The 13801-nt window shown below is 33.1% G+C and overlaps 1 protein-coding gene across 6 annotated transcripts in view; it reads right to left on the bottom strand.

The window, feature by feature from the left end:
- Positions 1-358: 358 nt before the first annotated feature.
- Positions 359-13801, bottom strand: part of LOC117182490 (titin-like) — a 23674-nt gene continuing 10231 nt past the window's right edge. For 4 of the 6 annotated variants that reach the window (XM_033375614.1, XM_033375671.1, XM_033375646.1 and 1 more), the window contains 7 exons: positions 11523-11838; positions 7886-8345; positions 6385-6732; positions 5968-6038; positions 1161-1324; positions 807-969; positions 560-681 (listed from right to left, as the gene is read on the bottom strand). In XM_033375614.1, the coding sequence (XP_033231505.1) occupies positions 625-681; positions 807-969; positions 1161-1324; positions 5968-6038; positions 6385-6732; positions 7886-8345; positions 11523-11838 (1579 nt within the window). In that variant the 3' untranslated portion in view covers positions 560-624. Of the gene's footprint in view, positions 682-806; positions 970-1160; positions 1325-5967; positions 6039-6384; positions 6733-7885; positions 8346-11522; positions 11839-13801 lie in introns of those variants that run through there. The other 2 variants (XM_033375676.1, XM_033375685.1) reach the window with 2 other exon arrangements.

Here is a 13801-nt window from a genome sequence, read left to right as displayed (position 1 = left end):
AAAGGTTCTTTTGCAACACGCATAAAAAACTTTGCACACTAGAAAAATAAAATATTATTCAAAATTATTTTTAAAAAACTAGACACAAATGTGGCTAAAAACTACCATATGGGACCGGAAATTTTATTGTATCACAAATATATATTTTTTGAAAAATTGCATAAGTCTATACATGCTGCCAGATTGAATTAGCATTTCAGACTCTTCGCCCGTATTATTTAAATAGGTTAAAAATAACCTTCAAGTTCTTATCCCCCTTTTGCATGCCTCACTTGCTAATTATGATGGGGTTTATTAACTTTATTTTTGAAAAGTAGGTTCACGTAGGAAAAACTGTCTAAATTCTTTATTATTCATAGATGATACATACTCAGAATTTTCGTTTTAAATCAATTATTTACACACAGGTTCTTTTAATTTCTAGATGAATAAAGCTGTTGTAAAAATCTAAGTACCATGAGTACATGAAATGAATTTATCAAAAAAATATGAGTGGTTTGTAGAGTTCTAGGTGGACTCTCTTTTCTGTATGATTTTATGTTTTCCATTTTAGTTTCCCTTTACAAAAAGTAAGTTTAAGTTTCGTTCAATCATATCAGAAGAAGTTTCTTGAGGTCCTCTTTTTTAGTGACTGACGCTTCTGCAGCTCCTATCATCTGCCATACTCAGCATAGGAGAATTCTAAAACGCAATTTTTCAATTTCAATAGCAATCATAATTTCTATATTATTATGTATTAATAGCTATTGAAAGAACATAATTAAAATCGAAATAATAATTCATTATATACATAAGGTTCAACTAACAACTCTTTCTAAAATGTCCTCGGCTGCGTTAACTCTTGGCGGTCTTACAGGTATGCCTTTTTTCGGTTCTTGTTCCATCTTGTGAAGCATTTTGTAGACACTCGAATTCATCAGGTGATCAAAATTCGGGAGGGCCGTCTTCTCAAATTTCTTAAAGTTGACCCTGGATTATTTAAAATAATTTTAATGAAAGCCTGACAAACTATAAGTTCAATAAATTGGTATAGACTTCAGTTATATTTACGAACTGAACGATTCAGACTAAATAGAGGGTGATCTATGAAAATCGCAATTACATCAAAATACTTAGATGTCTTAGATTATCAGCAAAGCAAAAGATGAAAATATAATTACCCTAAAGTCCTGCCACGTATCACTTCTGCTTGTGATGAGAGGACTTCCGCTATCATGTCGTCATTGAAGAAATCGTTGGGGCATCGCCACCTTCTGCCGTAAGTGAGCTCCAATTGCTTAGCCTGGGGCCAGAGATCTTGGGAACGCTTTCTCCCCTGTCTGTGCTGTGGATTAATTCCCAGGATTATGACGCGCCTCGCATGAAATCATAGCCTTTCCTTTAATCTCAAATCCCAAGGTGGATTCATTGTCAACGTGCAGACCCCCCAGTATCTTATTTAAAGTACCATAAACATTCATGCGAGGAATATTTTATATTTTCTTTGTTGCCCTATTATTTATAATTGTTAAAACTAATTTCAACAGTAAAAATTGTGTGAAAGATTAAAAAAGTTTTATAATGGGCGTGGGGACATTCCTTCTTTTGGATATTCCTAGGACATCCTACGAATCTCACTGTCTGTCCATTTGCTATCACGGTACGTCTAAAGTCCTAAAACCTTGTAACATGAGACATCCATAGGGCGGAAAATAAAGGTGGACAGAGATTGGAGTTCTCAAGGCCTCCTTACGACGTTTTTATTATTAATTTATATTTTTTATTCTTTGACGTTACTTTTACATGGATTATAGACAAAAAATGTTAATAAAAATCTAGAATTAGTAAATAATAGTGGACTGCTATTTGCAACAAAATAATTAAATATTTAAGATATTACAAAGACGACCAAGTCTTCCTGTCCACTGGATACGAGCCTAGTGTGCCCAAAATTTAAAAGCCGTAATTAGAATGTTCTAAAAACGTCGAATATATATTAGAGTTTTTGCTGTTCTGTAAACGCTTAATGTTCCAAAAACGTTTTTAGAACATTGTAGCGTTTTGAGAACATCGAAGACTCTTAGAAGAATCGTTTTTAGAACGTTTTAATTGCGTATTTCGATTGTTGTGCCCATTGGGCTGGTTACTTATAAAAATTACACTAAACATATTGATTAAAGTTGTCAATTCAATACGTGCAGGGGAATTTCTTCTGAGTAAATACTCTTATAGAAAATAGGTATTGTGGGACATCGCATTTTTTCTAGATATCCTGAGGAGATCCATGAGATTTATGTGGAGGATGTACAAGATATCCGGACAAGGCATATATTGCAATACACCTGGGGTATCCTGGGATTCATTAAGATATTCAAATGACCCACGTGAGATATATCTAAACAATTTTTTTTAAATCTTACGTGAGCCACTTCAATATCTCAAATACATTCAAGAAGATCATATAGACATCCTAAAGGTATAGAAATATCCATCTTGTAGTGATATCCAGCAAAGCATATCTAAAAGATATCTCTGGTATTTCTTCAGGATATCATGGGGCATCCAGGGGACATCCACGTGATATCTCATCAGAACAGAAACAATGTTCCTCGGATATCTTGGGATGTTTTTGGAGTGTTCAAAAGTCCCACGCGATCAATATAATGTTTAAATAACTCTAATATCATATGGAATTTTTTGAAAATATGTCAAAGACGTCCCAAAAACATCCTGGGAGATTCTATAAATATCTGAGGGATACAGATATATTCACTCTAGTAAAATATCCCGTAGCTATTCCTAGCTTGACCTCAAGATATCTCGGGACATAAGTGGGATATCGCAGATATCCTGTTGTTATGAGGGGCACTAGAATGTATCCAATTGCTGTATCGTGGATATATCACATCTGTAGAATACAAGATGTCCTACAGTGGGACAAAAAAGTACCCATGAAAAATGATTGTTTAGACAATAACTTGAAAAAACTGTTCATAATTTTATAAACAAACTAATGAATAAAACTCATTTTTCGGAATTCACAATGTTTAGGTGATTCCAATCTATATTTTTGTATACAATAGGCGAGAAATGAATGTTCAACTACGATTAATCGAAAACATATACGATTTGACAATTGTTAAAACAATTTTTTAAATCAAATTCACAGTTTAGCTGTGATACGATACTTTAAAAATTGAAAATAATTGCTAATTTTTTAAAGAATTTATGTAAGCAAATGCATTGTTTTACTATTTTTAAACAAGTAGGCTCCATTTTTTATGGAATCAGCTACATGTTTTTTCTATGAGTCTTTGTTACGATACTTTTCTCGTTATTAACAGTTATTCATTATTTTCATAAAGTTTATAAGTAAATGCCCAGTTTGGCTATTTCTCCAAAAATAGGCGCAATTTTCATTTGCAGAATCAACGAAAAATATCTTTCTTTCTATTCTTTGCTTTAATACTTTACAAACTGACGACAATTTAATAGTCAATAGTAAGAGTATTGCACTTTTTTCGACAACAATTGAGCCTTTATTCAATGAAATGTAAATAAACTGTTTATTTTGTCTCGTTTTATTTCCTCGGTTTTTCTACTTCCAAAAATAATGAGGAGTTTTTCAGTAAGGTGACAAGAAGTTTTTAATTGATTTCGTAACAAAATTGAGTGTATCTATTTGAAAATAGTCAAACTATATATTTTTGTATGAAGAATGATTGAAATGATTACTAGCTGTAGTAAATGTTCTGAATATCATAGTTAAAAGTAATTGCAAAGCCATTTTTTGTTGATTTTTAAAAAAAATCGAGCCTATTAATTTAAAAAATGGCCGAACTGTGCATTTGTTTATAAAAATTGTTAAACAAATGTACAATTGTTGCAAATTTTCTGAGAATAATATAAAACGCCATTGGCAAAACATTTTCAGTGTTTAACACAAAAAATTTAGCTTCTCATTGAAAAATAGTAAAACTGAATCTGTTTATGAAAATTGTTTTACAAATTGGTGAATCACATCGATTTGAAAGAAATCGTAATCTCATAGTAATTTCTCATACATTTTATACCAAAAATATGGATTTCAATGAGCTGAACATTGTTAAAATTTAAAAATTAAAAAAATAACACTCCTAAAAAATTAAAAATAAAGTTGTTTAAAGGTTTTTGTTAAATAAGAAATTGAAAAAATTGTCATAAATCTGAACAAACAAAATTCTTTGAAATTTAATCAACTTTAAAAAAAAACAGGGGTAAAAGCTGGATAAAAAGTGTGGGCTAAAATTTGCTTTCCCCACATGCTCTTCTTTGCCCCATTGTGCGTCCGTGGGACAGACACCCGTTCAGAAATTTCAAAAGGGCTCGAGTGGGGCCCTGACTAGTTTTCCATAGCTCTAGTCGGACTCTAGTGACGGAAACTAGCCGGGGCCCCATCTGGAACGTAACGCTCAGGCCACGGGGGCCCTACTCGATTTTCTAGTAGGGTTCTAGTGGGGTCAGCCCGCTTACAATTAAATTAAAGAGAAAAGTACCTGCGGTACTCCTACAGGGTACTGGCAGACAGTACTTTTATCCGTTCATCATCATATGGCTTGATACGATCAGAATATCATCTACATTTTCAAAAATTGAAATTTAATTCATACATTTTGGGTAATTTTAACACCCACTACTACTATACTCTAAAGATATGGCAAAAAAGTATTTAAAAAATAAATATTATTTAATTGTGAGTATGTTCTCTTTAAATATTAATGGTCCTGTTTATAGTGAATACATATATATAATTCTTAAACATTATATTACAAATGAAATTTCTAACGCTACGGGGTATCGAACCTACATATCTATACCAGCCTAAATCTATCGCCTAAGAGTCGGGATAAATATTTATTATTATACGACATTATTTAAATGTAAAATATACAAACTGTTAACATGAATATCTGTAAAATCATTTTTAAATCAATAAATGTAATCGACTGAAATTTTTATTCGTATAATATTTCGTTTTTCCTATTTTAGACTACTTTACAACTTTTTACAGTCACAGAACATATAATTTTTCATGAGCATTTAAACCTAAACCTAAAATGTAATTTTTTCCTAACATTTAGAATCTTTCATAAAGATGGGATTCAGAATCTATCTCTTTAAAAAACAGCACAGGCCAGTTGTATTTCTTTAACTTTAACTGAAAAATATCTTCCTGACCCCAAAGAAAATATTCAATAGTGCCCTAAATCAAGTTTTCGAAAATAACGAGTTTAAATACCCATAAAAACATTATTTTTGCATACTGAAACCTTAAAAAGCCTCGAAATTATATTTTAGGCAAAATAAGATTTTAGGCGTTCTCTGGTCGGGGCCCCATTAGACACAGATAGATTTGCCATACCTATACGAAGCATGGAATTCTTCACTAGAACATGACAGGGCACCCATCAGTTTTTTCTAAAACTAGATATTCTGATAGGGACCCAACTAGTTTTTTCTAGACTAGATATTCTGATAGGGGCTTCATCAGAACTTAACTTCAAATAGGGAAAGATGGGGAAATTTCTGCACGGGCACTGCTAATGTAGGGGCATCCTTAAGGTGTTCCTCAGTTGGCAACTGCGATTTATAAGAAATTTATGATAAATGGAGCTTCGGGGAAAATGATTTAGTTTACAGGACATAATACAAGATGACTCTATATATATATATAAGACGTGGTTGTGGCTGAAATTTTACCGCGATTTCGTTGGGAACGGGTGCAATTTTCCAGATTAGCACCCGCTCCCGGCGAAATCCTGCGGTTGTCCTTATGACAAATTTTTAATTATATATATAGTCATCAAATAATTAATTAAATATGAATTCTTATTATTTGAACAATGAGCGCGTGCAAATGGGAGAACGCACAGTGAACACGTTTAGCAGTGGACTGAAAAACGGGAAACATGAGGAAATATTTAAACAGAATTCTTCAGACTTTGATACCTTCAACTCCTCTATCAATTGTGTTTTCGGATCCACATTTGGATCTGGTTCGAAGCTTCCTAGATTAGACCCTATAATTAATAAAAATAATCTGATTCATCCGCATAATCCATGACGTTTACCTTCTCATTATTACTGCTTTCATCTTTCATTGGGTGAATAAATTCAATTACTTACATATAAGTATCACAAATAATAATTAAAATATTGTTTTAATATTTCTTTAAAAACAGTTATAATTTGGGAAAGGTGCGCAGCACAGTGATACAATGATATTTGAAAATGAATGGTATTAACTTAATTTGAAACCCAGTGAGCTAAATTTCACCATTTTCTAATTCGTAAATAATTGTTAGTCTTTTTTCCTTCCGAACTTTGATAAAATTATTATTTTTAAAAAGAATTCTGGTAATTTACCTGTACACTGGGAAGGAGTTGGACTGGGCTCTCTAGATCTGATATTCTCACGTGTCAACGATTCCACTTTTGACTCATAAGATACGACGTATTTTTTTACTCTATTATCATCCTCTTCGTTGCTCTTCACAGAGATTTCTATTTCTCCATTATCAGGTTCTTCACCATCATCCGGCTCAATAATTTGAGAAATGCCTTCATTCTCACTTGCCTGAGATCTTCTGCCATCGGATTCTGAAAGCCTTTGCTGATTTTCTCCAGGTCCAAAGTCTTCTCGAACACAGTGACATTCAAGTTCAGACTTTTGCTGTTTCCTTATTTCTTCTTCTCTTTCTTCAGCTTCTTCATCTGAAAATAATTATTTAATATTGGAATGAAAAGGTTTAATAATATAACTAATAACTATCATCGTAATTTACGTACAAAAAAGTTATTGTGTAAAAACTTGTTTAAACAAAAGTATATGTTTGCCCAAGCGTTTGAAATATTTAACATTCTTTTGCAACCTGTTCAAGAGATTATAATAGTATTTTTTCTTCTTCTGTGAGTGATAGAAATAGGATTAATGAACGCTGAAATTACTCCTATTTTTATGAATTTCAAAAATTCAACTTTATTGCAGACCGATCAAAGAATTTTTTCAGAATAATTTAGAAACTTTATAAATATATAACTTTATATTTAGAAACTCTAAAAATACGCAACGCTTTTTCCTGCTAATTTTACCCCCTTCCCCCACACGTAACACTTTTTGTACAGTAAGCGAATATAACCTTAACATGCGAGCGCAAAGGCGGGTAAATTATCCTTTGGTTAAATGAATAAAACTGTGGTCAATTTGATGAGGAATTGTTAAAAAATAGTTGAACAGATTAAAAGTTCTAACTGGATGAATGTGATTAAAGATTTGATAAAAGCTCTAGCTATTACTGTACTTCTGTCTGATATGTACATATCTTATCTTGTTACGAACTCAATCAAGTTTTATTATTAATAAGCTAGAAAGATAAATACGAAATCTCATATTACTAATTTTGAATAAAAAATTACAGAACCAACTATTGTTTCTAATTTGAATTAAAATTTTTTTGTTTTGAAAATTCTTATATTTAACGATGTGGTTATTTTGTACGATTATCTAAACTTTTTCAAGTTTGTTGAGTATTAAGCAATGACTGATTTTTTCTGAGTTTGTCTAAATAATTAACTAATAAAAGGTGGAATCACAACATTCTACATATAGGTTACGATGCAATTTTATTAGAAAACATTTATTTAAAATCTTTTCACATACATAACTAACAAACAACAATATCAAAAACATTCGGGTCTATATAGCCTCAAACACTGAAATCCATTCGTGAATTCAATTAAGAATTAGCGAACGATTTAAATGCCTATTCGGCAAACGTGCTTCTCCATAAAGGATGTATAGAAGATACTACAAACTTCAATTCAAATCAAACATGCTCCATTTCAGTCATCCGTTCCGCTCTCTTACCCCTGGAGCATCGGCAGCAATTTCCATCATTCCCATTACGCACGCCACTCATTTCCATTATTTTATACAACTGTTCTGAAACGATTCTCAAGTGATTTTCAATTTCACTTGGCAGCTGCTTCAAAGCCAATAGTTGCTTCTGAACACTCTCAAGCTGTTTTTCAAGGCTGATTTCAGTTTTGACGAGTTCTTTAAGTTTCTGCTCGTCTAGTTGTGGCAAAGACGGAAGCTTTGGTTCCGCCAAGTCCTCCTTTATTTTTATGGACTCCTCTTCCTCCTTAGCAGGCTCTTCCACGCGTGCTTCCTGTTCTTCGGCCACTGCCTCTGTAATTTCTGCTTGCTCTTGATCTTCAGCCTCCACTGCTTCCGAATCCACAACTTCCGCTTTTGATTCCGGACGGGAATCTGTTCCGTAATCGGACCTTCCACAGGGATCGGGGGTTGCGGCCGGTGTGGTTTTCTAAATTTTAAAAACATGATTATTCTTGGTCTTGTGGCATTCATAAAATAATGGAGTGTCGGTGAACTGGATATAATATTTTTTTGGGTTTAAAAAGCAATAAGCGATATTGCGAATAATTAGCGAAGAAATCATGAAGAAACTATTTCAGTTGCCTTATTTGCTAAACGTGGTAATTACTATATACTGCAAATTTTAGGAATTATATTTCTACTATGTTAGCATTTCGGATGAGTCACCTGTGACTGTACTAAATTTAATAAAGAAATGATAAGCGCCTTTTTCCATTTAGATTTACAAAAAAGATTTGTCAGTGTGATGTATAAAATATACGTTCATAAACCTAAACAGCAAGAGAGACTTTTATTTTTGTTAAAAAATTTGGTAATGTGACCAAATTAACGAAAATTCTAAATGCGGATGCTGCTATTGTATTTGCGACGGCAGTATAGAGAATATTAGTAAAATAATTGCAATCTCTTCATATAGCCAAAAAGATTATCTGGGCTAAGCAAAATCATTAACTAATGACTATTAAATTGCGGATCTTTATTCATTGAGTTTTTTAGAATACTTTGAAATTTTCTATAATGTACTGAAATGTTCTAGATTATCGAGAAATTCTGTAATGTTAAATATATTTCTAGCTCATTTTTTCTAAAATATTCCTGAATATTAGAAAAAGATAACATATATTTTAGCCCAGAAATTCACTTTGATCCAACCTCTGCTAACGTTCAAACAATATTCTAGTTCAAGTAAAAATATAACAATATGAGAAAGCAGTAAATATGGAGCATCAAGGCATTTATAATAAAGCAAAATCCATCGCAGCGTTGAAACCAGTACTCTCTTAAGTTTAAATGCTTACAGCTATTACTTCTCCGCATTTTTAAATTTATTTAAATATCAAGTGTAAACAAAATGAGCATTCGTTTCAGCGTCATAAATGAATATTAGCAAATAAATTCTCAAAAACAAAAAAATTTACCGACACTCGCCAGAAGGATAGGATATTGGGATGTTTTCGTTTAAATGAGTTTCTGCATACTACGTTTTTACCGGCCTGGGTTATCGAACATGGAAGGCATTTGCTGTCAAACTGTGCCTTTTATTAACGTTCAGATGTCCAGTTTCAACAATCGATTACAGTAAACAATAACATGCATTCTTATTGCTCTTAATCTGAACTTTCGAGTCACGGTAGTACCCGTGCACTCGATCCAATGTTCGCGGGTCATATACGGACAAACAAATCGCTCTTTGTGTTTCTCTATGTTTACATGTGTTTACATACATGCATGTACGTATTGTATATATGTATGAAGCCTTAAATTCAAAGTTATAGACTAACTCTGTTACAACTACGGTACAATCACTGCTACTTACTGAAAAACATGCCGTATTACAAATCATAATGAGAGAGCAAACGATTTATACGAACACACATTTATTTTACATAAACATGTTTGTATGCATTTGCGGGTGATCCATTATGACAGTGGGTCTGTCACAGTCGTCCAAGGACGTGTGATTTTTCTCTAAATCTAAAAATAATCATGATTATTAAATGAAGTTCGATGGCAGTGCTTAATTATAGTTCCATGTCCGTGTGTGCCTGATATATCCGGAGGAAGAAAATCAGTTAGAGGAAATTGTGAAGTCCAGGATTTTTTGCTTTGAAAACTTCAATCTTGGAAAATTTCAAGATTAAAAAAAGTTTATTATAGACTACAAGAATCCACGGCTTATGATGAACATAATCCTAATTTTTCTCAAAATTATCGCTTAGCACTTCTCTTCAAGTATCTGTTATTAAAAAGCAGTTGCTCAATTAAATTTATAAATTCGTATTATCGAATATAGCTTGACAGACCACATCAACAAATGTAATAATTAATTACGCTCTCTTCTTTTGGATTTGGTATTCCTAAACCAATTTCACAAATTAATTTCGCAAAACAGAGAAAACCACAATCCAGTGGCTGGTATTCTCACATTCCTTCTATGCCTCTATTTGTACGCATATAGTAGAACAACGGAAGCGCAAGGAACGAAGGCATAGACCACAACTCTAGTAAAATCGACCCCAATTTTATTAGTCAATCCATCATAAAGAACCGTTGGAACAAAGGAAAGTCTGCGACTATCGTTAATATTATCTACATCCAAGGCCTTCTCCTTGCAGGCGAGCTCTCCCTCAACAGGGACCTTCTTCGTAACCCTAAACGAAATTCCGCTCAGATTTTTAACCCAATCGAACCAACTAGACTCGGTCCTGTACTTGGACCAGAGCCTCTTGCAACCCCTGTGAAATATTTCATTGCTAAGCGATTCTTTGAAGGAGGAGATGAAATCCGGAGATGGCTTAGATGTACCAGAAGTGCAAGGTGAGGAGATTGAATTCAAAAGAACTTTGGAGGAATTCGCGTACTCTGAGAAAATGCGTTTCGCGTACCGACCTTTGCGGCAAAGAGTTCTGGAAGAGGTGGTTTTAGGAGAAGAAAGGAAACTCCGAACACTGCATCTCGCAGTCTCTACTACCCAGTCTCCTTTTCGTTCAAGATACTTTTGAACATAGTGACCTCTGATGTTGAATTTAAAAGACCTGCCTACGTTCCTGATGGGTTGTGCGGGGATTTTTGTCTTATCATCAGGACGCTTTTCTGTGAAAGAATGTACAATCTTATTTAAATAGTGGCCTTTTCGATAAAGTCGTACATTCGGCACTCCCTTCTTTTTCTCGACAGAATGCTTCCTTCTCAGAATGCAGTTTTCAAAATAACGGTTTCTCATATATAGTTTCTTAGGCTTACGTGTCTTCAATCCAGACCTATCCATGGTAGAATCGCTAGGCTTAACACTTTGAGAACTGTGTTCTGTTGAATCTACAAAATTCGCGAGTTCAATGGAGTCTAAAATAATGTTAGGTTCAGTTGACGCTAGAAAGTACGTGCGTTCAGTTGCTTCCGGAAAGTTTGTTGTTTCGCTTGATTTTAGAAAAGTTATGGAGTCCTCTGATTCAAAAGAAGCTGATTCAGTAAATTCTACCAAATTTGTAGATTCAGTTGATTCTACAAAATCGGTAGGTTCGTCTAACTCTGTAAAGTTCGTAGTTTCTGGCGCAACTTGCTGAGTTTCCGCTTCAGCAACCCAACTCGGCACATACATTTTTACCTCGGATCTCGGCTCGGGCGATTTTACACATCCTGGCTCCAAGAGTCCCTTTTCCAGAAGTCGCTCAGTTATGCTTTTCTTTGACTGCTTCTTGATGATGACTCTGTAAGTTTCTTGGGATTCAGCTGTTGTAGTTTCTTCACCCCTGGCTGACTTTGGCTTCGGTACGGGACGCTCTGGCTTCTGCAGGAAGGTTGTGGTGCGCTTTAATTCTTGCACCTGGGGTGGTTCCGCCGTAGCCTCCTTCTGCAACTCCTCGAAGACCTTTGACTCTTTGAACAGCGGAGCCCGAGGACGCAGTTTCTTGAAGTTAACTCTGAAAGGTTCCTTTTGGTTAGAATCGGCTTTAAATTTGAATAAGTAAGATTCAAGATGAAAGCATTTTATCAACCAAGCCCATCCAAATTTTCGACTTTTGAAAACCAATTTTTCCTTCATACGTGCTTGTTTTGGGCTTAGGTCTCAATTGTTTATTAAAAATATGTAAAAAGAAATTTGAAATACCGTATTAAAACAATCTTCAGTCTATTTTGTCTATGTCTATTTGTCTAAGAATATCTTATCTGTATCGGAAAATATAATTTTATAATGCCTTGAGCAATAAAATTATCCCAAAAACAAAGCAGTTCAAATTAAACTGGTTTTCTCTTTTCATATTATCAAAGTTAGATATTGTTTGATATAAATAAACTGGTCCCACGGATTTTTATATATCAAACGTAATCCAAAGGTTTAGAATTAATTCCTGTCCAAAAGTTTCGTCATACTTTCTATTAATTTGAATTTAATTTGAAACTGTTTCGTTCAGAGTATATAAAAATGTTACTTATTCTTGTGATAATATTAAAAAATAAATTTGCATTAGGTTTAACAGGTTTTTCATTTAAGTTTAACAAAAAAGGATGCTCTTTTATCTATTTGTAGTATGTCTAACATTTAAATATAATCACTCGAAAACAACCAAAAGAAATTTAGCCACTGATAGAACAATCACCAAGCAATTTTGCATCTCCAAATACTATTAAGTAGTTTTTTTTTCTTCTCTTATATTCTTTTGGTATACGGAGAAAAATGGATGTTCAAATGTAGATGTTCAAAGGGTAAGATTGTAGCACCTAATGCGCAGATATTCGTGCCAAACATTTAACATCTTTTTAAGATGTTGGGCGTAAAAATATTTTTATGTTAAACTGAAACACAGTCAGATGTTAAAACCGTTCGAGCGCATGCGCATCGCTCATTGCAATTTCACGACTACATTTGAAAGCTATATACATTCAATATTAAAATTATGGAATATTACCATTTGGAACATTTCCACAGAATAAATATTAGATGTTCTTAAATAAAATTGGATAACGACTTTTTTCTGTCCAAAGAAGAGAAAAGCGATCTTATGTTTTAGGTTTATTGACTTAACACACTTGACAAAAGGTTTATAAATTTGAAATAAAATTTGAATTTAAGTAACTTAAAATAGATAGAATATTTAATTCAGATTGCAGATCATTCGTTCTTCGATTATACATCCCCGTTTTTATTTTGAATTAGAAATATTGAATATAACCTGAACTTGACTGAATGCATCATCTGGTCGACATTTTATACCCTTTATCTGTTTGTCGTTCGCGAACGAACACTAAGGTTTAATTTAAAATTCACAAATAAGTTATTAATTAATTCCTTAAATGACCATAAATAAGTAAACTCCTCAAATGTTTATAGACGTAATTTGACATAACCATACATGTAATGTCTCGGATTTTTCAGTTGAACATTCTGAATGTTAGAGGGTAACATTTCACTTTTTAAGATCTACAGATGTTAACTTAGAACATCTAGATTGTTGTCCTATAGTTAAACATATAATATGTTCACCCTGAACATCTAGATTTTACTTTTTAACATCCATTTTTCTCCGTGTATTTAGAATAATGTTATGGCGTCTAATGAATTTCAGATACTTAATCTGAAAAAATATTAGATTCTTTGATATATAATAATCCATAACTAACTATATGAATACCCAAATTCACCAAACGACATCTTAATTCAGTCAAGCAGTTTTTATCATCTTGGATAATGTTTAAGGTATTTTGAATATACCTTCAAAATTTTCTCAACTACACCCGACCCAAATATGTAACTTGACCCTTTCTTCTACAAGTTCAATCACCATTTTATACAGTCTGTCAAGTTAAAGCGTGGGTAACTTTTTTGGTAAAATATTTTATTTAAACGCATGTTTCTACATGGAATTACATTTGTCAAGGTGTCGA

The sequence above is a fragment of the Belonocnema kinseyi genome, chromosome 1 (genome assembly GCF_010883055.1).
Source record: "Belonocnema kinseyi isolate 2016_QV_RU_SX_M_011 chromosome 1, B_treatae_v1, whole genome shotgun sequence".
NCBI classification, from domain to species: domain Eukaryota; kingdom Metazoa; phylum Arthropoda; class Insecta; order Hymenoptera; family Cynipidae; genus Belonocnema; species Belonocnema kinseyi.
This window is presented reverse-complemented; position numbering and strand designations above follow the sequence as displayed.